Genomic DNA, 27,051 nt, shown 5'->3' on the forward strand with positions numbered 1-27,051 from the left:
GTGTGAGTCTGTGTGTGTGTGTGTGTGTGTGTGGGTGTGGGTGTGGGTGGGGGGGAGCACATGAACTCTGGCTTGCCTTGTGTGAAGACTCAATTGAAAGTTGCTCCCGGGATCGCGTTCATTCATGAGCGGAAGCCCTCGGGAGGGATAGTCAGAATTAAACAGCCGCCAACGCTGACCTCCTGAGAAACAAGGCGCTCCGGCTGCACACACTTTGCAACATGCAGCCATTCACCCTGGTCAGCGCTTTTTTTCTCCTCTTCTACATCTCCTCCGGTAGTGCAGATGTCCACAGGTAAGTCACCCATCCAAACCCTCTGTTGCCAGTGTTAACTAGACCTGCAGGATATTTCACTGTACAGCCCATGCTGCATGATGGTGCATTGTCCTACATCATAATCTGCAACGAATGGAAAATGGTGCATTTCATTGTTAGATCATTTGCAAACTCGAGAGTCTAATATATCCTCCGGTGCCATGTCCAGTGCAATATATTACAGTCAGCATCAACAAAATGAAGTTCCCGCATGGTATTACTACTAGCATTAAGCATCAAGTAAAGTTCCTGCATGGTATTACTACTAGCATTAAGCATCAAGTAAAGTTCCTGCATGGTATTACTACTAGCATTAAGCATCAAGTAAAGTTCCCGCATGGTATTACTACTAGCATTAAGCATCAAGTAAAGGTTCAGCATGGTATGATAATTACATACCGCTATGAAAATGAATTCCTATAGTTTTGAACTACCTCTTCCTGACTTTTGCCCACATATTTCTCTTAAGTGCATCCTCGAGTAGCACAAGCCCCATAGTTTGCAGTGAAATATATGTTTTAAGTTTTACAAGGGGACACCCTTGTTTTGACATCACGCAGAAGCCATCCCTCTGCCTCTGCCAGGGAGCGGACTAGACTATGCAAGGTATGGACGGCGCTGTGCGTAGGCCAAATGTGGCGCAGAGATCGTTAATAACCGCGAGACACCTGTCACACTTAGAAGCCCCACTCCTGTGGGCTATTCTGGTGGATTTCTATCAAGTCTCAGATTCCTCCAGTCCCGCTGGAGCCAGGGCTGCTTTTAGGAAGCCGTCCCTGCAAGAGAGCAGAATGCTAAACATCTGGGATATTAGTGTTGGCACCGGGCTGCAGGTTGGGGTGGGAGCGGGGGGACGGGTTCACCCCGAGAGCTGAGATTAGCTGTAGGCTGGCAATCCGATGTCCAGCCCTGCGAAGGATCCCCCAGATATTCACTTTCACAGAGCTACCGTTCCTGCAGCCCTCGAAGGTCCCCGAGGGCCGAGTCGAGGGGAAGTGGCGCATTAATGTTATAATCTAATTTGCACGCTAAAAATACAACCCTGCAATGGAACCACTCTGTGGGTTATTTTGAATGTGCTGCCGACATGCCATCGGCGACTGAGAATAACTTTAAAGTATGGCCGGTAACGGCAGTCAGATGGGGATCGAGGTAAATAAAAAAGGGTGTAGGGTGCAGCTTGAGGTATCACTGTTTAACACAAGAAGTCTTCTCTGATTAGTGTGGTCTTTCCATCTGTTGCCTACATCCTGCCTGCCAGGATCTGTGCCATGGGGAGCCCCACTTTTCTCCTGGAGGGGGGGGGGCAATAAGAGGAAACTTCATTCTAGCTGTTTGTTTTCTAAGCCACTGCCTCTTGAGCCACAGTTGGATAGGTATGCCAGAAGGCCTTGCATTTGGGAGAGCAAATATGAAAATATACAAACGTCGGGATCAATTGTCATCTCCAAACATGACAAACGGGGTGCACTTTGCAACCTAACTTTACTCAAATTCATCTTAATTCAAAGCTACAAGGCCCCATTTGTCTGTGATTCGTCACGGTCAATAACAACATCTGATGTTTGAAATACTTTTGAGACTTTATGGTCTCATGTTTCATGCACTGATTTGTCAAGTGATGAAAGTAAGTCAGTGAGACAGTGGAAAAAGAGGCAGTTCCTTTTATTCCCCCGTTCTTTTGCAAAGGCACCACCGACAAGTCCCTACTGGAAACCAACCAGGTGTGTGCCGCTACGGCAGGAGGCTGGAGTGCTGCTATGGGTGGAAGAAGAATAGTAAAGGACAGTGTGAGGGTAAGAACAGCCACAATACCAAGAGATCGCATGGCTCCACAATGAAATTCACTTTTTCCAAAGACTGCATTATCTTCTTTTTTATTTATTTATTTGCTTATTTTGGTGAACTGAGAATGAAAGGCATTCTTTGTTACACTACACAACCGATGATTATCACAAATGTCAAGCCAAAGAAGTTGTCCACCTCAGCAAAATGTGTCCCTCAAACTTATTTCTCCTTTGGTTCTTTTTTTTGGAATGATAGTTTCCTATTCCATAATATGTGGAAGAAATTATATATTTCAGACAGGAAGACCTGGACTGTATAACAAAAATGTGTGGTTTGACTGTATCCCATTTTTGTCCAACCACCAACGCTGCTGATGGTATTTTCTCCCTGTTAACTACTTTACCAGCTCAGTGTGAGCACGGCTGCAAGCACGGCGAGTGTGTAGGCCCCAACAAATGCAAGTGCTTTCCAGGGTACACCGGAAAGACGTGCAATCAAGGTCAGTAATTGGGGCCAATGAACAGGAACTGGAAAATGTGGGTCAACATGGTGCGATGAGAACCAAAATTCCCTTTTATTACTTAAATACGTGCTTTACTGTCAAGCAAACCCACATTCGCCGTGCATCGTCTTGACCTTTTAAATCATCTGCTCACATATTCGGCATAATTGTTGGTGGACATGAACTTGACGGTGGGTCTCGTTTTCAGATCTGAACGAGTGCGGCCTGAAGCCTCGTCCCTGTGAGCACCGATGCATGAACACCCATGGCAGCTACATGTGTTACTGTCTTAATGGATATACACTGATGCCCGACGGGTCTTGTGCCAGTGAGTCCCTTCCAACAATTATGCATAACTTGACAGGAAACTTTAAAAAGGTATGGTCTTACTTTGTGTGTGTGTGTGTGTGTGTGTGTGTGTGTGCCTACAGACTCCAGGACATGCTCTCTTGCCCACTGTCAGTATGGCTGTGAGGAGGTGGAGGGGGAGATCCGTTGCGTCTGCCCATCTGCAGGTCTACAACTGGGGCCAGATGAGAGGACCTGTGTCGGTGAGTATGCCTGTTGATAATTATAACAATCATGACTGCGTTCAGTCCTCAGTATGGATGTGTTGACTGTCTGGCTGCTATAGCAACAGTGATAAAATGACATACTGCCATGTGAGTGGAACATATTCGAAGACAATAGCAGATTCCTCACAGGCTTGACGCAGACGTAGGATGTGTGCAGAAGAAGACATGGCACGAAAGCCCTACGTGTGTATGTAGAAAATGGAGAGAAACCAGCATTGTAAATTTTCGTTTTCGAGAACCTTCTGTATTTCCTATCATCGTATCCTTCTGTCTCGTAGATTAGCACTTACTCTACTACCAAAACTAGAAGGTCAAGAAGCTTTCATGATGTGATTTTTTTTTTCTTCATTCCTGGTTGGGAAGTGGCTTCAAGATTTTCATGTAAGAGCGCATTCGCCCGCAGTCAAATAGTCTACCATCATATCTCTTACCACAAAACTGCTTGAGCTCAGATGGGGCACAGTTTCCCCACTCGGTGTCACAGGGAAAGTAAAGCATCTGTGATAGTGCGGTAAGGGACAGGACTGCAGCGCGTCCAGCAAGTTAATCCTGTGCTAGCAGAGTGCGAAACCATAGACGGTCACTATTTTGTGTTTGTGTTTGCTTTCCCTCAGATATCGACGAATGCGTAACTGGAAAGAACCTTTGCCCATACAACCGGCAGTGTGTCAACACCTTCGGGAGCTACTACTGCAAGTGTCAGAATGGCTACGATCTCAAATACGTTGGCGGCAAATACGACTGTGTAGGTAAGGTATGCCGTCGGTTTCTTTGACTGAAAAGCGTGTCGTTAATCCTGATCGGAGCGGTACCAAATACGCTTCTTCCAATTCCAGATGTGGATGAGTGTGTGATTGGCACCCAGAAGTGCAGCCACCACGCCGTCTGCCTGAACACTCTGGGATCCTACAAGTGCAGGTGCAAGGCCGGCTTCAGAGGAAACGGCTTCGAATGCTCTGGTGAGACCTGAGATTTAATTCAAGGAAATATCAAAACTGTTTTTTTTTCCAAGAATCCTTTTGATGTGCACTAAACCCATCTAAGTGAGCCCTGTGTTTGCTTGTTTGTCTGTTTTTTTTCAAGCGAATGATAGATTCCAAGGGCTCATAATGCCTGAAACAGTTCATAACCATCTGACATAAGAGCAGAGCGTCTGATATTAGTTGACTGATGGTCACGTACTTCATTTTGGGTTCAACATCGGCTGACAACGATCCTGCCAAAGCCAGTTTCCTGTTTTCAGACCCCTCTGCTCTTTACAGATGTTAGCAGGGAGACAGCCGCAGATGGAAAGCACACCTGTGTAAATATCTGTCATTGTACTCTAGTCAGCCATCTGACGGACAGCAAGAAGACAGGTCTTCAGTGTACTCACTGAACCAGACCTCGGACGTTATAACGGCGATAACCTTGCTGAAGTGACGCGATGATGGTGCGCGTAGGGCCGGGGCCGGTTCGCTGTAAATGAAGACTGCCTTTATGTTTTGTAGTCAAGCCGTTTTATCAAAGCTCGTGGGACGGAGACAAGGGCAGTGCGGACGATTTCCTCAACGGTGAGACTGTGTGGAATGCAAGAATCCCCTCCGCTGTTTGCGCCTTATCCCCGCCGTGCAACCCCCCCCCTGCAACTCCCCTGCCCCCCCATTATGAACCCCTGCCCCTATTCTCTCCCTTGCTCAAGGCTGCCACTGCTTCACGAGAGAAAATGAACTCTCAGCATGAAATAACTGCAGACCCTTTACGTATGTCGTATAAATGCTTGCACACTTGAGGCACCAACACAGAGATTCTTCACAGAATCTCCGATTGCATGGAGTATAACTGGGCTGAACAATATTGGAAAAAAAGTGATACCGGGGTTATATATGTATATTTTTTGCAATATTAACGGATAAGAGCTATATAATTGCACCAGATTTATGCAGCTTTTGACTTCAATAGCTCCATTTGCAAACAACAGATTACTCTAAAAATCCTTTGGGCGACATTTTAGAGGAGGAAATGAGGCTGATGTTCAATACTCTGGTGGACTCGACATGACACCCCGGTACTCAGTGTTCAGAATCTATTATGAACACTGCTTATGCTCCCCCTTAAAGAAGGGGCTCGTCGTCTGCGAATGGGTCAAATATGAGGCTTCGTATCACCGTCTTCCGGTTTACATCATCACATTACACTTAAAGCTGCAAAATCACATATGGGAATTACCACGACTAAACAGATAATTCAACATTTTCCTGCAAGATTACAAACCCCCTTAATTACGAATTTCTTTTAAATGACCAAAATTAGAGAAAGAAAACAACTTCGATGCATCTGTTTGCTGGGTGGTTAAATAAAAAGAACCACAAACCTCTTTTAGATGACCTCCCTGTCATTTCCTATCAAGCTGTGAAAGAGTTTTAGTGTAGCGTGACTTAAGTTTGCCTGACACTGCATCCTCTGCAATGGGACTACTGTGCATGTGTACATTGCCATTTCGATGACGAAATGATATATTGTTCAGCCCTGGAGTATTATATATTCCTCTGTGTCCTCCTGCCCTCTCTGTTTATTTGTAAATCACTGCTCCTGTGGAAGAATGATTTATTTAATCCACAGTCCGGTGAGTAACTACAAGGAAATCCCTTCCCATAAATGATGTCTCGGGAAGCGTTTGCACAGGTCGAAATCCTCGCCACGTGGTTCCGACTTGTGATCGCACTTCCAGAGAGCTGACCTGACTGCTCTTCCTGCCCGCAGCCATCCCAGACTCCCCGGCGAGGCCCAGGCTCCTGGGCGGAAGGACGGACAGCGAGCACATCAAAAATGTCATCCCCGAACCGGAAGTGACGCCCCATCCCCGGCCCCGCCAGCAGCCTTTCGACTATGACGGAGAGGTCTACATCGGTGACCCCACCCAGGAGGTGCAGGTAGAGTTCCCCGAGGAAGACGAGTTTCCGGAGGAAGAGGACGGAGAAGAAGAGGAGGCGGGAGAGACAGACAACCGGCTGAATCAGAGAGGAGATGTTTTCAGTAAGTCTCCTTCCTCTTCGCTCGCAAACTGACATCTTGGGTGGTCCACTGCACACACAAAAAAGGGACAAGTTTATCAAGGTGCTTTATCTTGTTTTAAGTCTCATATGCCTATTTCAAGGTAATGTTGGTAAATTTTCCAGACTGCACGTGCAGATAATATTGCTTGTTTCAAGAAACCACACTTGTTTCGTGATAACAGGACTGGTTTAAAGACATCGTCTGTTAAAAAAAAGAAAAATCAAGTTCTGGCTTTTAGCTGTCTCCCTGTGTAGTGAAAATTCCTTGCAGCAAACCTCATAATCACGAAACAAGTACACTTTTTTGAAAAAAAAGCAATAATACTTGCAGTAGAGAACGAAAAGTGTAATAGCGATATGTTGATACAGACGTGTGAGACTTAAAACGAGATAAAACCTTGATAAGCTTGTCTTTGTTGCTGTGTCTCAGTTTATTTAAACAAACATTTTTGTTTAGATTGTGGAGTTAGGAAACAACGAGTGCGAGTAGACGTAGTCGAGGTAGTTTACTAGCTCCAACTTAGCATGTCATACGTTCGACAACGACGCTGAGCTGTGAACCGGAAGCGGAAGTGCATTATCTGACCCCTCGCCTCTTCCTTTAAAGGTACACCGTCCTCTTAGGTGAACGTCTCCCGTTATATAGATAAACATTAATGCTTCATCTGGCCTGTTTGTATGCAGGATATAAGTTTAAACATTTCTCTATCTATAGATGCATTTTGGAGGTAATGCTTTGAATAACTTTTTATTATACATTTACTTTTTCCAAGTATGTGACGGAAAAACCGAAGCCTGTGCAGACACATACGCCGAGCAAGGTTAGGCGTCTAGATGGAGTCTGTTCACATACTGACCTCATGACCCAGCCGTCATCTGTTTACTCTCTCTCCCCTGGCCTCTTCGCCTTTGTAACGAAGTCACATCCTCTCCGGCGACCTCTCGCAGATGTCTCAAGTCAAAGAGAATTTATGGCAGCCGAGCCCGTCTCTAATTACAGTCACAAAAGCCGCACATTTCTCAAGCCGCCGCTTTCATGGCCACGCTGAAAGGGGGACCAGTCCAAATGTCTCCCGTGCAAAATCTCTCATTCGGCTGAATGAGCGGGAGTATAAATATCACAAATGTGTCGTAACATTAAGACAGAAAACAGGGACTTAGTCAAATTTGGGACTGGGAAATGTTTCTTAGCGCCCAGTTGAGATTAGGGGTGTAAAAAAAAAATCGTGATACTGTATCACTTTTCAAAACCACTGTATCGATTTTCAATTGTTTACATGTAAAGGCTTCGTGACAAACATTTTGTGTTGTGTGTAAATCCCCCCACGACCGCTAGATGGCAGTGTTGTGATCTGTCTTCAGCCATTTGACTCTTCCACTCCAACGCAGCAACGTAAAACTGAGACAGGAAGTAGCATAAGCGCAAAGAACGCAGGCCTATGAAACCGCAACATATCGCCTTTCTTACAGTATCGCGATATATATTCAAGCTCGACGAGTTTTATTTGTCACGTACACCAGTGTTTCTCAACCGGGGGTCCGCGGACCCCTAGTGGTCCGTGGTGTAATTGCAAGGGGTCCGTGAAAATGAAATATCTTTAAAAAAAGATCCTATGACATTTATAGAAATAGGATTATTTTACTCAAATGTGACTGAGACCTTTATCTACCTAAACTATAAACGGTAACAGGACTTTTTTCTCTAATTACATCTGTTTCACAAGTGTAATTTATTGTATTTTAATAAGAGATCTCGCTCCCGTTTGCATTGTTAAAAGTTACTGCATAAGAATTCTGTTGTTACATATATCTGAAAGTTACTGAATACATATTCTGTTTTGTTACATACACTACCGTTCAAAAGTTTGGGATCACCCAAACAATTTTGTGTTTTCCATGAAAAGTCACACTTATTCACCACCATATGTTGTGAAATGAATAGAAAATAGAGTCAAGACATTGACAAGGTTAGAAATAATGATTTTTATTTGAAATAAGATTTTTTTTACATCAAACTTTGCTTTCGTTAAAGAATCCTCCATTTGCAGCAATTACAGCATTGCAGACCTTTGGCATTCTAGCTGTTAATTTGTTGAGGTAATCTGGAGAAATTGCACCCCACGCTTCCAGAAGCAGCTCCCACAAGTTGGATTGGTTGGATGGGCACTTCTTTGAGCAGATTGAGTTTCTGGAGCATCACATTTGTGGGGTCAATTAAACGCTCAAAATGGCCAGAAAAAGAGAACTTTCATCTGAAACTCGACAGTCTATTCTTGTTCTTAGAAATGAAGGCTATTCCATGCGAGAAATTGCTAAGAAATTGAAGATTTCCTACACCGGTGTGTACTACTCCCTTCAGAGGACAGCACAAACAGGCTCTAACAGGTACTATTTAATGAAGATGCCAGTTGGGGACCTGTGAGGCGTCTGTTTCTCAAACTAGAGACTCTAATGTACTTATCTTCTTGCTCAGTTGTGCAACGCGGCCTCCCACTTCTTTTTCTACTCTGGTTAGAGCCTGTTTGTGCTGTCCTCTGAAGGGAGTAGTACACACCGGTGTAGGAAATCTTCAATTTCTTAGCAATTTCTCGCATGGAATAGCCTTCATTTCTAAGAACAAGAATAGACTGTCGAGTTTCAGATGAAAGTTCTCTTTTTCTGGCCATTTTGAGCGTTTAATTGACCCCACAAATGTGATGCTCCAGAAACTCAATCTGCTCAAAGAAGTGCCCATCCAACCAATCCAACTTGTGGGAGCTGCTTCTGGAAGCGTGGGGTGCAATTTCTCCAGATTACCTCAACAAATTAACAGCTAGAATGCCAAAGGTCTGCAATGCTGTAATTGCTGCAAATGGAGGATTCTTTGACGAAAGCAAAGTTTGATGTAAAAAAAATCTTATTTCAAATACAAATCATTATTTCTAACCTTGTCAATGTCTTGACTCTATTTTCTATTCATTTCACAACATATGGTGGTGAATAAGTGTGACTTTTCATGGAAAACACAAAATTGTTTGGGTGATCCCAAACTTTTGAACGGTAGTGTACATCTGAAAGTTACTGAATACATATTCTGTTTTGTTACATACATCTGAAAGTTACTGCATAAGAATTCTGTTGTTACATATTTCTGAAAGTTACTGCATAAGAATTCTGTTTTGTTAACTATATCTAAGTTACAACTGAAAGCTCTTATTTTTGCCCCAAAGAGTGAATAAATGCTATAACGCAATTTAAAATGCAGTTTCTACTGTTTCTATCAAATTGCAACCCCCCTCCCCCAAGATCAGATGGAGGGGTCCTCAGGGTAGATCAAAAATACGCAGGGGGTCCAGGACCCCAAAAAGGTTGAGAACCGCTGACGTACACACAAGCACAAGTCCCGAGTGCGGCGAAATTAACAAAGGTACGAACTCAGAGATGTGCAAACAACAAAGTGCAACAGGTACACACGCATTCCAATTTACAATCAATTTACACTGCTGAATCATAACCCCTGTATCGTGATACGTATCGTATCGCCAGATTCTCACCAATACACACAGCCCTAGTTGAGGTACTAACCTAAGGCCACCAGCGGCGCGTTCAGCCCCCGCAAAACGTTTACTAAAACGGAAACGGTGGTGCGCTGAACACACTGTTGTTTTGCGCATGCGTCAAAACTACGGCAGCAACGAAGGCCATTCTTTGCGTTCTCTTCGAAGAATTTGCTGAGCCTGATGTTTAATACTGCACAACACTTAACGACAAACACGTCTTCTAATGTCTTCAATTGCTGCAGTGGATGTATTTGTAAAGGACTTTAGTTGGATCCATTGTGCGTGCTGCCTTTTTAATACGGCGGGGTTTGTATACACGTCACTTCTGATTGGGTAACGCCTCTGACACACCTACTGTAAACTACTAATAAGACACGTTAGCCCCTAGCTAACGGGTCTGACCCTTTAGCCGAGCGGTTAGTGACGTCGCCTTGTGGTGCAGTACACCCCGTATCGAATCCCGCACCGGGCAACAAAATAACCGGCTACACTGCCATAGTCCGCTGCACATCGTTTCGACGAGACATGCCGTTCAACCCAGAAACCGAAGCAAAACTGTGCACACAATTTTCAGATTGAATGTGCCCAAGATTTCGGGGAGCAATTAGGTACCCCCAGTAACCCCCCACCCCAAATCTATATTACATACATTCCGTCATCCTCTCTGAAGTTTTGTCTTTGGTTACAGGTTTGATGAATGGGAATTCTGCCTGCAGTTCGTCATCGAACTCACTTTTTTGTGTGATAAAGCCATTGCTAATCCTGGCTGCAGTGACTTTATGAGATTGTAACCTAAAACAGTGCGTGCCAGCGTTTAAAGGGGAATTTGAGTCAAGCTTTGAGCGGCTTCCTCGTAAACCTTAACAATCTTTTTGAACGAGAATAAATAAATTGGACTGTTTATTTGGGTTTATGACAGTTAAAACAACAAAATTCAGTGCCAGTCAGGGACAAGGGACCCAATCCAGAGACTGTTCCCGGAAAGCAGGTCTGGTTATCCTATGCTAACCCTGCACAAAAGTGCTGGTCTGTCAAACAGCATTAGTTTGAGGATTACCTTTTCAACAGGACATGTCAAGCTCTTAGTCCTGCACCAAAGTGGCATGGGCCTGTGGTTTCATGTTTTCCATGAACTCCTTGTGCTTTCATCAGTGCAGAGTTGGACTCTAATAAGTCTGATGCAAATAATACTGCAAATGTTTCACTTGCGAAAAGGGTGAAACATTTACAACATTTACACACTACAAATAAAAATGCTTAATTTTGGCTGGGCCAGCCCTACAACCGCAAATGTCTGTCAGTGATCGTGTCAGTGACTGAGTGAACAAGTTACACAATTGGGCCGCTGAATCAGGTGACCAACAACATCACTGAAGTTACAAGACTGGTCGGCTGACCAACAACGTCACTGGTAAACATTGAAGTGGGAGTTTCCCTATTGACCGTCCATCCATCCATTATCCGAACCCCTCATCCTACTCAGGGTAGCGGGATGCTGGAACCTATCTCAGTAATCGTTGGGCGGCAGGCAGGGAGACACCCTGGACAGGCTGCCAGTCCATCATAGGGCCGACCCATTCACACCTAGGGACAATTTAGTATGTCCGATTCACCTGACCTACATGTCTTTGGACTGTGGGAAGAAACTGGAGCACCCGGAGGAAACCCACGCAGACACCATACAAACTCCACAGAGGATGGCCTGGAATGACCCCCAAAGTTGGACAACTTCGGGGTTCGAACCTAGGACCTTCTTGCTGTGAGGCAGCCGCACGAACCACTGCGCCACCCCTATTGACCGTTGCTCTTTTAAAAGCGGTTCCAGCTGTAGTGATGGGCAAAGTGGTTATTTTCAGTGTACTGAATAATTAGAAGTTCATTACAAAGATTTGTTCAAAAGATTCGTTCACTGAATCGTTCAGTGCTTGACCGGAGCTCTGACTGCGCAGTCCCACTCATTAAACTGTAATATGGTATTCAGTTGGATAAAGATACCGTTTGCAAACTGAGAGTTGCTATAACGTCGAACCCTATTGTGTACAGCACGTATTTTTGCGTGACACACCTAATTATTAAAAAAAAATATATTTGGTACCACTTCGAGACTTTAAGACATGAGATGGAGCTACAGGGGCGGACCTGAGCGACTATCACTCAGGGCTAACGTTCACCGTGTACGTTCAGTGAACAAATCACTGAACCTGCACGTTCGCTTGCAACTGACCGAGATCCACTGAACTGGATGAGAAATGAACGGCTCGTTTCAGGGAGTGATTCAGTTCGTTCACCCAAAAGAGTCGTCGCGAATGCAGCTCATGCCACATTTATCGTACGCTAACAAACAGAATATATTGCTGCACGTGGATACTACTGAAATGCTAAGAGTGATATTTAACACCAATTATTACTGGGACCACCACAGAAAATTGCAGGTGAACATTCGATATCCAGGAATTCACATTATAGACACTATCACTGACTATCCCTGTAACTCCTCTCCTGGATCATCACCTTGCCATGGCGGAGAAGCTTGCGTGTACCAATGATCCCAAGAGCTGTACCATCCAGAGCTTGGCTCCTGGTAGGGTCACCCAAGGCCTCAATGGCAGAACTGGCAGGAGATGTCTCCAGGTCACAATGGCAGTGAAGGCGGATGAAGGCTGCAACAGAGGGTGGTCCCAAATCGTCTTGGTCCTACATGCCATTGGACTCTGGCCACCCCCTGCCAAGGACTGTGTGGTGGCTGTGGGCGCATCAGCCATTCCACGTAAAAAGCTGTCACTCGCAGGCGTCCTCCCATTTGCGGCTCCAGGATCGGTCTCTACACCCACCTGAAGACCCAGAGGGGCCCAGAGGGAGGACCGTTATACTCGACCCCGAGTGACCACCAATGATGATCCCTGTAACAAATTGACCATTCACGGTCCAGCCATATACTAGGCTCTGACTTAGTCTTGTTCAAAAAATGACAACATTTCTAGTCGCAACCATTCTGATAAGTCAAATTTATTAATCTGAGTTTTTGTGATCTAAATAAGTCACATGGAAAGCGACCTCTGTGAATTCACAAAATGGCCAGTTTATCCCCGGGTATATCTGCGTCTCCCTCTTTTGAGTTTTACTCGGACCTTCACGTTGCTGCAGTATTTTGTCCCTGGTCAAAATGCTGTTTTGCTCCATTACTTTAACTGTGGCTTGAGTTAGGCTGAGGGCAAAAAGATGTGAAAGGGTTTTAATGAACATTAAAACCATTGCATGGCCAGCTAACTATCCCTGATCGTCTGGGCATAGTTGAAGGAAAAGAGAAGGCAAAAAGGATGTTTTACAAAACTCTTTTTTTAACCTTTAAGTTTTGGTTTATTCAGACATGCACAATTCAAACATTAACTATGGAACAGACTGCTGCGGTAATTGCCTTAGCTCGTCCATTGGTTTAGAAGATATATTGTGGCATCAAATACAACATGTCTTGTGGCAAATAATTATGTGTATACGGACATATTTTGGCAGCTGAATTTCTGTCATCAAATGAAACCCAATATCAGAGCGGGCAATGCAGTCATACAATGGTATGCCTCTCACTGAGACAAATCATAAATGAGACAGCCTTTCACCACTGCTCTCGATCTTTATGGAAACAACTGACAGCCAACTGAGTCTCAGTGAGAACTGACACAGCAAGAGGAGACAGGCCCCACGACATCCATCACCTCCAGGGAGGAATTTTAGCCTGTCGGCATGTGAGAGCCCAGGGACACGACTTATCCAGAGCTTGCTCCCCGTCCCCTGGGAAGACGGCAAGAAGGGGAGGGAGGATACTGAGACTCCAAGCCTTTTATTATGTCTCCCCCAAAACAGCTGTTGTGCAAACAGACTTGACTCCCAGTAGGAAAGTCTGTCATCAGCCCTCTGGCCCTCTCTGACACCAGACCACTCTGGCTGAGCCGGTTCAATAACCCCAGCCATTGTACATTTGGCTGTCTGAGGCTAATCTCCATTGGGGGGGGATTGTTGCAAGAGCTTTAAAATGCTTGAGTTGCTACATCCCGAGGTTGAAATGTGCCATCTCAAGACATGAGTGACAGTGGGGCAGGTCTGCACCTGTACGGTGAAAACCCCAACTCGACTCTGGCTTTGGTTTTACAAGCAGAACTATCTTGGTTGCATAATTTTGGAGTGATTGTTTAAGATCCCATTTTTTCCATAGAGTTCATAGGTGAATTAAGTTAATGTTACTACAACATTACTGTTATTGTATTATTTTATAGTTTAAGTGCCAATGTGGGACATTATTCAACAGTTTTAAGTTGATTTTCTATGCCTGGACATTGAGTTGTCTTCCTCTTGTTCAATTCAGCACCAGAGGACTTTGAATCAGTGTTTGGTCCTACAGCAGAGGTTCAAGAGATCCATATATCACCGGGTCAGGAGGGTAATGAGAATCATCAATTTATCTGCCAGTCTATTCCAATCCCTGTCTATGCTATTATACTCATTCAGTAACTATAAACTCTATTTCCTATAGAGTTCATCATGGACTGCAACTTTGATCAGGGAGCATGCGAGTGGGTGCAAGACAAGGCTGACGACATGGACTGGAGTGTGGCGTACCATGAAAATGGTAAATATATCATGTCAAAATTACACAAAATGTAAATTTCCCTGGGCGTCCGGGTAGCATAGCGGTCTATTCCGTTGCCTACCAACACAGGGGTCACCAGTTCAAATCCCCATGTTACCTCCGGCTTGATCGGGCGTCCCTACAGACACAATTGGCCATGTCTGCGGGTGGGAAGCTGGATGTGGGTATGTGTCCTGGTCACTGCACTAGCACCTCCTCTGGTCAATCGGGGTGCCTGTTTGGGGGGGGGTAGTAGCGTGATTCTCCTACATGCTACGTCCCCCTGGAGAAACTCCCACTATCAGATGAAAAGAAGCGGCTGGCGACTCCACATGTATCGGAGAAGGCATGTGGTAGTCTGCAGCCCTCCCCGGATTGGCAGAGGGGGTGGAGCGGAGATCGGGACAGCTGGGAACAGTGGGGTAATTGGCCAGATACAATTGGGGAGAAAAAAGGGGGGGGGGGAAATCCCCAAATAAAAATGTATAAATTTCCCACATTTTACACCACCCACGATTTGTTCAAGGGCTCGCAGAGAGTCGAACTATTCTTATCTTAAAATTTCTGACCGTTAAGTTGATTCGAACTCCCATTAACGCCTGTGAACACTTCCAGGTGCGGAGTATTACATGGCCATGAGTGGACTCCTGGGGAACCGGGGAGAAGCAGCCAAGCTCAGATTGCTTCTCAGTGACCGAACCCGTCAGGGAAGCTTCTGCCTGACCTTTGACTACCGTGTGGTAGGGAAGAGTGTGGGCACACTGCGGGTGCTGCTCAACAACAATGCCTATCCAGTGTGGGAGCAGAGCCACAGCAGAGGCCAGAGCTGGCAGACTGAACTCCTCACCGTGGCGTGGAAGGAGCACGCCCCAGAGTCGGTAAGTCATTCACTCATTTCATCACATGTACACATTAATGGGGGCGCAACCTTACACTAAAGCTGCTACGAGGAGTTTTTCGCCGATTATTTATCAGTCTCCGTTTAATTCTGATGCCTCTATATGACCGTCATAAGCAAATGAGACCATCAGCTAGAAGATTAGATATTGCTTATGTATAGTATAAGGATTCTAAATACTTGTCTGTGGGTCAGAGTCCCTGCAAAATCTGACAAAAGGATTAATGGCACACAAGTGGGATTACTTGGCCAAAATTACAGAAACATTACCTCATCAAACAAACAAACAGCTATTTTTCCAAAACAGCACCACATTTCTCACTCTTCTCTTCAAAACAAATACAATGGGTCCCAGAGAGTGAATGTGGATCTCTGGCACATCTTATGCAAAATGAAGTCGTTCTTTCACAAGAAACAACTGTTTTTTCCACAGAGTGGTACAGAGTCAACAAAAATCCAAAACGCCTGATGGCAGCTTTAAAACGATACCTAAGGGGCGTCCAGGTGGCATGGCGGTCTATTCCGTTGCCTATCAACACGGGATCACCGGTTCGAATCCCCGTGTTACCTCCGGCTTGGTCGGGCGTCCCTACAGACGCAATTGACCGTGTCTGCAGGTGGGAAGCCAGATGTGATGTGAATATCTGTCCTGGTCACAGCACTAGCCCCTCCTCTGGTCGGTCAGGGCGCCTGTTCGGGTGGGGGGACCGGGGGAAATAGCGTGATCCTCCCACGTGCTACGTCCCCCCTGGTGAAACTCCTCACCGTCAGGGGAAAAGAAGCGGCTGGCGACTCCACGTGTATCGCAGGAGGCATGTGGTAGTCTGCAGCCCTCCCTGGATCGGCAGAGGGGGTGGAGCAGCGACCGGGACAGCTCGGAAGAGTGGGGTATTTGGCCAAGTACAATTGGGAGGGGAAAAAAGGGGGGTGGGGAATCCAAAAGAAAAAAAGATACCAAAAAATGTTACACTCACAAACTCTGACCACCAACCATCACTGGTTTCAGTCTAAACCGTCAGCTTCACTTTTCCTCACGGCATGTTGGAAATACGAAGTTTATCACACCAACATATGACGATAACATCTAACACCCTGCAGATAATCTTTGAGGCCGAGCGTGGCGGAGGCGTCGGAGGAGAGATCGGTTTGGACAACGTTGTGCTGACCTCAGGCAGCTGTCAAGAGGAGGACAGGCCTGTCTTCTAAAAATCCACACCCCAGAGCGACCCGCTGAAACTCACCTCCACCTCCGACACAAACGTCTGAGTTTCCCATTTCCTACCCCTACAGTGGTCTGTCAGACCAGATGCACAAGCCCTTCTCTGGTGCCGTTTCATGATTTTACCAGAACTGGTATTTTGTAAAGCATGCTTAATTTTTCTCTAGTGACTCGGCCTCGGCCTTGGCATAGAACGAGAAAGGATATTAAGTACAAGACGTTGAGGGAATACTAATGGCAATTGGTGCATGGAGGTTTTGCCATACAAGTTTATGCCATGCTGCTACATCACTACCCTCTACCTAGGTTTGAAAACGCCATAACAGTTTCAAATAGTATATTCAGTATTCTGATGATAAAGAGAACTCAAGTCTCAGGTTCGGGTGAAAATACCATTTCTTGCTGTCACGTATGTGTAAAGATATGGTACTGTGCCTAATCCTCTGTTGTGTTTGTGATGAAATTATCGGAGAATTATCTACAATATGTAATGTGAATTTTACCCTAGGGAACTTTACCTTGAATTTAATCTTAGATCAATAAATCCTTTTTGAAGGTTAGTTATTTTGAATGATCAAAGGTGTCACTGCATTACTGCTGTAAATTATGCTTCCACATTGTGTTATTAAATGTCTTTTTTTTTCTACGCCGGTCTACCTTGCTCATGTGCCTTACTTACACTGGTTAGTTTCAGACCCGAACTCATCTCGGCGCACAACAACTCAACATAAATCTATTATTATCAAAAGGTGGTTGGACAGAATAACATTATACGGCTATGCATTGTCACCATCCTAACACAGTCTGTCAGTGATGGCTCAAGAGCATCCAGCAGACTAAGACCTCTTATCAGTGGGATAAAAGATGGAGATGATTTGGAATCCAGTACAACCACGTGGTCTGAGAGTATTCCCAAAATGTCAGCATCCCCACCAAATGTAACTGGAATTTTGGTAAATTCATTTATCATCAAAGAAAGATACAAATCTCATATGATGTAAGCCAGCCATCCATCCATCCATTATCCGAACCGGTTATCCTGCTCTCAGGGTTGCGGGGATGCTGGAGCCTATCTCAGGAGTCACTGGGTGGCAGGCAGGGAGACACCCTGGACAGGCTGCCAGGCCATCACACGGGGCCGACACACACACACACACACACATTCATACCTACGGGCAATTTAGTACGGCCGATTCACCTGACCTACATGTCTTTGGACTGTGGGAGGAAACCAGAGCACTCGGAGGAAACCCGCACAGACACGGGGAGAACATGCAAACTCCACACAGAGGACGACCCCCAAGGTTGGACTACCCTGGGGCTCAAACCCAGAACCTTCTTGCCGTGAGGCGACCGCGCTAACCACTGCACCGCTGTGCCGCCCTAATGTAAGCCATATTGCACTTTTTTTTCTGTTTTTCTTTTTTTTTTTTTTGGTGAATCAGAATTTTTGGAGTCACTGGAGTTTATGGACCTTCCCCGGATTTCCCAAATGTTTTAGACTAGTTCCTCTTTTTACACCACCGAATCCATAAACACAAATTTGCCATAATAAGATTCCTTAAAGACCTCCAGGCACATGAAGGACACACATTCTAGTGAGTTTTGATGATGATTTAAGTGTGTTCATGTAAATATTAAAACTTATAGAGTAAAAATTCCTGCTCCAAGGTATTTTAGTGATTTGTGCATTAAAAGCCTACTTGTGAACTAGACCAGGGGGTTGTCCAAAATATTTCCACCAACCGGGTTTTAATGTAATGATCACTTTGGGGGAATATGCATGAGATATTCTCAGGCACTTGTATTCTATGAAACACTCCAGAGAGAAAAAGAGAAAATGTAATTCCCTATCTCAGAAAGGGGTCAGCCATTTTCCAAGAGGCAGTACGGACATCAAACCAAGCACAGACAAGTGCTTTACAGACAGAGGCAGTCGACTACTGACAGGTAAACGCCGTCCTCCCGTGGCAGTGTATCCACAGTGCAGGACGATGCCTTCCTTCCAGTAAAGCATCATGGCACACAGATGTTATGAGAACACTTCTGTTCTCAACTACATATTGGGGCCAAGCAGTGACAGCTGGCACCCTAAAGGTGTCTACCTTTTCTTATCATTATGCACCATTTTCTTATTATTATTATTCTGGCGAGGGTGTCTATGGCAGCCCCTCAAACTGTATGGTGAAAAGTTGTGAAATTTAGCAATTTGGTTTTCAACAAATAACATCAGCGTGCCTCTCTCCCAGTTGTGCTTCCTGTGAGCCCCAGGTAGTCTGTTCACCAGCACCCTGGACATTTGAGGGACTATGTATTGGGTGATGGGGTCATCGAGGACAACTGACCCCTCAGGTGGGGGTTATGTAGTGACCGGATAGGGCGGTCACTCTGACTGTCAGCAGTTCTGTGCTGGGGGAGCGCAAGGGATTCTGGGACTGCTAACATTAATGTTCAAGTTGCTGTTGTAGTGATGTTCTGTTCATGTTTTGGTTATTTTGGTCGTGTTGTTTGTTTGGGGGTTCGACTCGGGACTAAGTAGACGACCATTTTACTGACCGACTGGCTGTAGGACCATGACTATGATTAATGTTTCCAGAGGTAACTTGGGGGGGGGGGGACCATTGTTCAGCAGTCATTTTGGTGTGTAAATAAAAGAGCAGCGTATGGTATATGGCAAAGGCTGGTTTAGTACCCCAGGGGCCCCTGGGCACTGAAATTCATAGCCCCTCCCCCCGCCTACCACACACAAACCACGCCCACCCATGCCACCCACCACAGCCATTAAACGCCACCTTAATTAGTTTGAGCTTCCAGTCAAACTGGTATGTGAAATCTACCACACCGTAATCACACACCTATTGGACAAAGGCTGAACCAGTCCGGCTGAGCAGGTATGTCTATACAATATCATCAATATCAATAAAACAAGTACTGCCATTTCATTCACAAATCACAAGACAAGGAAACAACGGATTAAATCATCCCAAGGCAGTGTGTGACTCAAGACTATGGCAACATTTGTGTTCACTGAAAACCATCGGAGCAGACAGCACACCAGTTATTACTGATACACAATAATGTGACTGACCAGGAATATGTTTACAGCAATGCCTTCCTAAGGTCACCACACAGCACAGCTGAATGCAGGTTTCAAAACAAGGCTCACTAAGGGAGCTGGGCAACTTCACACATAACTGCAAAAGCCAACGTAGAACGAACTTAACAAACCGACTCCCAACACAATATTGTAGCGAATTCGGGGGACAACGCAACCACAGAAACTGCCGCGGCCGGGACGCGAACTCGGATCGCCCGTACCGTAGGAGGCATCGCTGACCGCTCGACTAGTGTCCCGGCACGTTACACTACATTAGCAGCGTCACACCACAGTGACGCAATACACGTTACGCAAACAGCCCATCAAATGAACTCATCCCCCAAATATACAGCAACACACAACCACGACAGATACTGCTCAACGCACAGCCAGCGTAATAAAACCGGTTCTTACCGTCAGAAGTTCGTCTTTCTTGACTTTTCCTTTGCAAACTCGGTGATCAAGTCCTCAAAATTCAGCTGGGCGTCATAGCAACCGCCGGTAGACGCTTCCAGGCTAGCGCTATGCTAGCTAGCTAGCTAGCTCCACATCCGCCGTCGGAATGCCCTCTTCTTCGCTTTGTTTACTAATAAAACCCGTTAGCTCCGACCCTTTAGCCGAGCGGTTAGTGGCGTCGCCTTGTGGTGCACTACACTCGTCTCGAATCCCGCACCGGGCAAGAAAATAGCCGGTTACATTGGTGGCAGCGGCGGGATCCGGAAGTGGGCAGATCCTCGGAAGTCTCTTCGGAGCGCGGGAAGAACAAAGCGCGAGGGCGCGCTTCCGGGGAGAGTGGCGACTGTAAACTGCTAATAAGACGCGTTAGCCCCTAGCTAACGGGTTTGACCCTTTAGCCGAGCGGTTAGTGATGTCGCCTTGTGGTGCAGTACACACCGTATCGAATCCCGCACCGGGCAAGAAAATAACCGGTTACACAATCAATCAGGGGCGCCCGGGTCTATTCCGTTGCCTACCAACACGAGGGTCGAATCCCCGTGTTACTTCCGGCTTGGTCGGACGTCTCTACAGACACAGTTGGCCGTATCTGCGGGTGGGAAGCCGGATGTGAAGAGCAGGGTAATTGGCCAAGTACAATTGGGGATTATAAAACAATCAATCATGAGCCTTAATTTTCTTGGAAACATTTTATTTTATTTTATTCCGATTGAATAATTATCAAGACCAAGAGAATGGGTCAAGTTTTGTGACGTTTCTGTGGATCTCGACATAACAAATGTTCCTCCCATCGCGGAGGGCCCTTTTGCTCTCAGGAGCCCCTGGGCACATAGGTTGCCCACGTGGTAGATCCGGCGGCGCGTGCAGGACACGGGGGCTGCCATTAAAAACGAGATCTCCGCCTCTCGACTAATTTTTGCAATTTCATTTCGCAGACGCTCTTGACACATTCTTCCTTCCACGCCAGCTCGCCACGGCGTGTTTCACAACCACTCCTGTGTCAGCCACTGCCTGTTGCAAGCCAATGTAGCCGGTTATTTTCTTGCTCGGTGCGAGATTCGATACCGGGTGTACTGCACCACAAGGCGACATCACTAACCGCTCGGCTAAAGGGTCAGACCCGTTATAGCTAGGGGGCTAACGTGTCTTATTAGTAGTTTACAGTACACTTGCCATTCTGATACTGCTAGTCTGCTAGTCACCGATGTTGGTGCACAACCGGGTCTTGAGTCTGGGTCTGACTGAGGCCCAAACATGCACGGCTGAATCTTTCCAACGTTTGCTCCAACGCTAGCCATGTCTCTCACCTGTCAACCTGGCAAGCAACGATGATGGGCGGAGCTTGAGGCCTTTGATATTTGCATATTCATAAACCTGGATTTCTCCATGAGTAAGAAAGAGTAGATGTGCTTCCAGCCTCCTTTCAGTTTTTTGTTTTGTTTTGTTGTTTTGTTTTTTTTACTTTTTACATGGGAAACCCATGTTAAACAATATATTAATCATGTTAGGGTATTTTTAAACTTTAAAACGTGTCTGGAGGGTACTTTAAAAATTTCACAGGCCACAGAGTTTTCCCCATTTTCACCAAACTTGGCACGGATGAGCTTCATACCAAGCCTCACAGAAGCTTCCAGATGGATTTTTGATTTTTCAGAACCGTTCGTCTGTAACCGCCAAGTTAAATGGGCGGCGGTGAAGTGAAGGGCATATCTCAGCCACGTTTTGATGTGTTGACGCCAAACCTGGTGTAGCCGGTTATTTTCTTGCCCGGTGCGGGATTCGATACGAGGGGTACTGCACCACAAGGCGACATCACTAACCGCTCGGCTAAAGGGTCAGACCCGTTAGCTAGGGGCTAACGTGTCTTATTACTAGTTTACACTGGTATATGGACTCATGATGCCTTCCTGAAGATGTGCTTGGACTGCTTGGTCCCCCCATCACTGCTTGCAGCTATATTTGAGTCCTCCTTTGCTATTTTATGGATACAGTTTTTCCGCTCAACGCGTAAACACAGTTTAGAGAGGGAAATTGGAGGTAAGACTAGACTTAGACTGCTTTTATTTGTCATTACCTTATATGCATGTCTCATACATACTACAAGGGAACGAAATTACGTTTCACAAGGAGCTCGGTGCCACATAAAAACAAATAGCACAATAAACATAAAGAACAAAAAGTGCATTAAAAACAAGAATGACTTCACAGACCTAAACATCACAAGCACACCTGACACGGACAGTGAGTAAGATGGTCAGAAAGTCATTTTATGGAAGGTGTAAGAGTTCAGGCTGTTGAGGAACCTCGCAGCCGGAGGAATGAAACGGTTGCATAGTCTGGTCGAGGCAGCACGGATGCTCCGGTACCTCCTGCCAGAGGGTAGGAGGGCGAAGTGGATGTTGGAAGGGTGGGTAAGGGTCCTTCACGATGCTAAGAGCCTTCCGGGTGCACCGTGCGTCATAGATGGCCTGGATGGATGGGAGAGCAGTTATTTTATTCAAATACACATTACTGCCGATCCTTCCTTTACCTTTGGAAAATGCACTTGTTGGCTTCTTTGATTTTAAGAAGGAGAAAGCTGACCAATTTTTTTTATTGTAAATCTTATATTTTTACTTGCCAAATTTCATATTCATAACTTTAAATTTAGAAATTCTAAACCTTTTTTCACCGCACTCAACAACGAACTTGAACATTATTTGGATACTGTAGCGAATTCGGGGGACAACGCAACCACAGGAACTGCCGCGGCCGGGACGCGAACCTGTATCGCCCGCACCGCAGGAGGCATCGCTAATCGCTAGACTAAAGAGTTAGAACTGCGAGCCAGCGGCCAGCGTGTCTTCTTATCCGTGCACGTTACAATACTATTAGGTCACCTATCAATGTGATAGGAGTGAGAACTATACATCTGTACTCATCTGTGGTCTCATGCTGCTGAGTTGGTATCTGTGGCTTCTTCCTCCCCCTGGCAAGTGTTTTAATTGTATCTGTTTATGTGTGTACCTTTGTGTATAACTGCATATTGTAATGTTTTGTAATTGCAAAATAAAAAAAGCAGTTGTTATGAGCTTTCCAGCTGATTGGATGATTTGCTCTTTGGAAGAAATGCGTACATCGTTAGCCTCATAGGATAAATGCCTAAGTCATTTTTTTGGCCAAATTGAGATTTCTGCCTACATGTGTTCTCCTCAAGCTGCTGCATCACCCGGATTAGTGCCTATGTCCTAAGCCAGTGGTTCTCAACCTTTTTGGGGTCCTGGACCCCCTGCGTATTTTTGATCTACCCTGAGGACCCCTCCACCTGATCTTGGGGGAGGGGGGTTGCAATTTGATAGAAACAGTAGAAACTGCATTTTAAATTGCATTATAGCATTTATTCACTCTTTGGGGCAAAAATAAGAGCTTTCAGTTGTAACTTAGATATAGTTAACAAAACAGAATTCTTATGCAGTAACTTTCAGATATATGTAACAAAACAGAATATGTATTCAGTAACTTTCAGATATATGTAACAAAAAAGAATATGTATTCAGTAACTTTCAGATATATGTAACAAAACAGAATATGTATTCAGTAACTTTCAGATATATGTAACAACAGAATTTTTATGCAGTAACTTTTAACAATGCAAACGGGAGCGAGATCTCTTATTAAAATACAATAAATTGCACTTGTGAAACAGATGTAATTAGAGAAAAAAGTCCTGTTACCCTTTATAGTTTAGGTAGATAAAGGTATCAGTCACATTTGAGTAAAATAATCCTATTTCTATAAATGTCATAGGATCTTTTTTTTTAAAGATATTTTATTTTCACGGACCCCTTGCAATTACACCACGGACCACTAGGGGTCCGCGGACCCCCGGTTGAGAAACACTGTCCTAAGCCAATCAGAACACTTTTTACATTAAAAAATGGCAACCTGCCCAAGTCACTCGTGTGACTTGAGCATTTTTACGTTGAAAAAAAAAATAAAGAAAAAAGTTGCATACAAGAAAGGCTCCTGGTGCTCGGCTTTCTCTCTTTCCTTATCTGGTAAGATAATTAATATTTCTTTGATTTACTGTAGGCCTGGTGTAAATGTACTCGGTGGATATGAAAACGCGTTTTCTCTTATTATCCGGAAATCGTAAAAAAATGACTTAGGCGTTTATCCTACGAGGCTGACGACACTGTAACCTGTGTAGACGTGATAGTCTGGTCAGTTAAGGGCAAATATGGGGTCAAGGCTGCAAAAAGTCATTCACATTTGAGCCAATGTTTTTCTGTTAATTTAGGGTCCAATAAAGAAAAAAATGCAAGGAGCCCAAAATTTTAGGTGGGGGAAGTCTCTGAAATGGCCACGCCCACTTTTTAGGCCTGGAAATCAGTATCTCGGCTCCTGAATGTCGCAGAGAGCTGATCATGGGCTCAAAAGAAGCAGAAGCACCACATTTATATAAGCATTATGAACAAACATATACCCCAAAACCTTTACTTTTTCAGGTATTTACAAAAAACTAATTTTCACTGGTCACATACATGGCCACGCCCACTTTTTAGCCCTGGGACTATATCTCAGGCTCAGCTCTCGGAGGTTGCCCCGAGTTGATATTGGGCTCAAAAGATGTGGAAATAACTATTTATATTAGTGCTCTGAACAAATATACTGTATGCCCTAAAACCTTCACGTTTTGAGCTATTCATGAACATGTTCTTTTTTCCATTGAATTGACCACAGCATGCAATCAACTTTAGCCAAATCTGTGCAAGAAGGCTATACAGTTTGTTTGAGTAAAAGTGTTACATCTACTCATGGAGTGCTAGTATTCAAGTTGACTCTTTGTTATAAGAGGAGGAACCCAGTAACCACCAAAGAAACAAAGCAAACCATGTGAGGTCCAAAAAAATCTTTATTTTAACCTCACACATCCCATCAGACTGGATTCAAACACTTGCTGAGGCACTTGCAATAAATGAGACATTTCATCCCTCTGCCAGCACAAGAACATGAGGTACACTTATTAGATCTGCAACTACACACCCCTGTTACTTGAGACAATGTATCTCTTGTGGAAACTGTGCTCCACTTGACGAAGAGTTCCTCTCCTTCGGTAGTCCAACCCCATTCAATGACAGGGGGACAAGGGAGTTGTAGCAGGCTGTTTTACATTGTCCAAACTACCCTTCTTAATAACCCTGTAATGTGCCCCTGTCTCTTTCTGCACTACATTTATGTCCAGACAGCTGTTCGAGAGTTTCTCAGCAAATCGTGTAGAGTGAGATTTGGGCCGGTCGAAGCCCAAATCTTCAACTTTCTGCAGATAAATATTCTCGAGTTTGTGAAGATCAAAAACATTTTCTGAGCTGTCATCAATGAAGTTCCCTACTTCCTCCATGGCGATATATTCAGCATACTGGATCATGTCTGGGGAGTTCTGTGATGAAGTTCTTTCTTGCTTTATCCTGCAGCTCGCTGAACTGTATCTAGTAAGAAGAAATAATCAAATTATTAAAATATATATATATGGCCCGACTATAGCTCAACTTAAGAATTGAACATAAAAGGGTATGTTGTGCTGGCTCACCTGTTACGGTATCTTGAGTGGCACTTCCTGTGATAGAATAACTCCCGTGATCTAACATCAGTTTCAAGTAATCTGAGTATTTTGCCATCATTCAGGACTTTGGCCATCATCTCTAGATTGTCTGTGAAATCCTTCACATGTTTTGCTGACTTTTCTTTTCCCGCAGCAGCTAACAATGGTTCTGATTTGTCCTTCTTCCGAGGGTTCTCAATGGCTGGCTCTTCACAATAGAAGCAAAGTTCGGCTCCAAACGCAAGACTAGGCCCAGCCTTTGCTCGTGTGTTTGCCCCAATAGTCTGGTGATCTGCAAGGTCCAGTTCTCTTTTCCGTTTACGATCCTTCGCACAATTGAAATGGCTGTTATTATAGCGATCATAGCAACTCTTGTGGATTTTATATCCATCCTGTAAAGTTTCTGCATTGACAGCTGACAGTCTCTGTGAAAGATTGATATCCGCATCATTGGTGATCAGTCCGGATTCCTCAAACAGTTTTACTTGGTGAAGCAGCTTAGGAGCTGTGACAGCAGTTATGTCCCTTCCACCAGATTCCTGTCATGAATTTAGAAATGAAATGTTGGACTCATTGCTGTCATAAACATTACATTACTGAAGGAATACGCATGAAAACTAACACTGTTGGACTCATTGATGTCATAAACATTATACTACTGAAGCACACACGTGAAAACTAACCTTGCAGACAATGCACAGGGTCTTGTTCCCTAGTTCCATAGTTAGGATGGGGGATCGTCTGATCATGGAAAATCAGAACTAATTTAAACTTGATTTTTCTGTACACAAGTTTGTAACAGAGTGATGTTTCACTGGTATGGCACAATACATCCACCCTCCCACAAAAATAGCATGCAATAAACAATGTTATTTATTCTTCTGCATAGATACAAAATATAGTCCAATAAAAGTGTGTCCAAATATAGCATAATAAAAGTGTTGTTACTACAAATACTTTCACCCTTTCACACCAGCCAACTAAAAATGCCCAAAATTAACCAACATGTGTAGAGCAAGCAGACACACAAACACCAACTGTCCAAAAGTAGGTAATGCCTTAGCCAAATACTACAACTGTGCAACTGTGCTGTCGAGTGTATCGAGCAAGTCATGCTTGCAAGGCTAGTTAGGCCTACACATATGAGCTAAGGTGAAAATAATGTTTTACAAGGTAAACATACAAAAATAAAACAACACTGTTCCTTACCATCCATCCACGAGGTCAGGAACAAATTAACTCACTGATATGAAGGCCAGATGAGGCATGCATGTCATATTTTGGCAAATGTTTACAGTAAACTAGCTTTACTGAAACATGTGCACTTCTGCTTCCTTTCCTGTAGAATCAACCACTTGATAAACAAACAGCGCCAATTTGTAATTGTGGTCAGAGGCGGCATTACATCCCAAGTGATAAGAAGA

At 44.7% G+C, this 27,051-nt stretch overlaps 2 protein-coding genes across 2 annotated transcripts; one reads left to right on the forward strand and one right to left on the reverse strand.

The window, feature by feature from the left end:
• Window positions 1-221: 221 nt before the first annotated feature.
• On the forward strand, window positions 222-17,118 carry egfl6 (EGF-like-domain, multiple 6). Its single transcript, XM_056290090.1, has 13 exons — window positions 222-295; window positions 2,006-2,112; window positions 2,511-2,603; window positions 2,815-2,934; window positions 3,038-3,157; window positions 3,796-3,930; window positions 4,018-4,140; window positions 4,672-4,734; window positions 5,924-6,196; window positions 14,113-14,187; window positions 14,281-14,376; window positions 14,992-15,254; window positions 16,373-17,118. Exons 1-13 carry the CDS (start codon window positions 222-224, stop codon window positions 16,478-16,480), a joined length of 1,650 nt encoding a protein of 549 aa, XP_056146065.1. The 3' UTR covers window positions 16,481-17,118.
• Window positions 17,119-24,956: 7,838 nt separating this feature from the next.
• On the reverse strand, window positions 24,957-26,947 carry LOC130120644 (uncharacterized). Its single transcript, XM_056289301.1, has 3 exons — window positions 26,837-26,947; window positions 25,616-26,166; window positions 24,957-25,514 (listed from the first exon to the last, which is right to left on the reverse strand). The coding sequence occupies exons 1-3, from the start codon at window positions 26,837-26,839 to the stop codon at window positions 25,157-25,159; spliced, it is 912 nt and encodes a 303-aa protein (XP_056145276.1). The 5' UTR covers window positions 26,840-26,947; the 3' UTR covers window positions 24,957-25,156.
• Between the last annotated feature and the right edge of the window lie 104 nt (window positions 26,948-27,051).

Source organism: Lampris incognitus, chromosome 11, assembly GCF_029633865.1.
Source record: "Lampris incognitus isolate fLamInc1 chromosome 11, fLamInc1.hap2, whole genome shotgun sequence".
In the NCBI taxonomy this organism is placed as follows: Eukaryota; Metazoa; Chordata; class Actinopteri; order Lampriformes; family Lampridae; genus Lampris; species Lampris incognitus.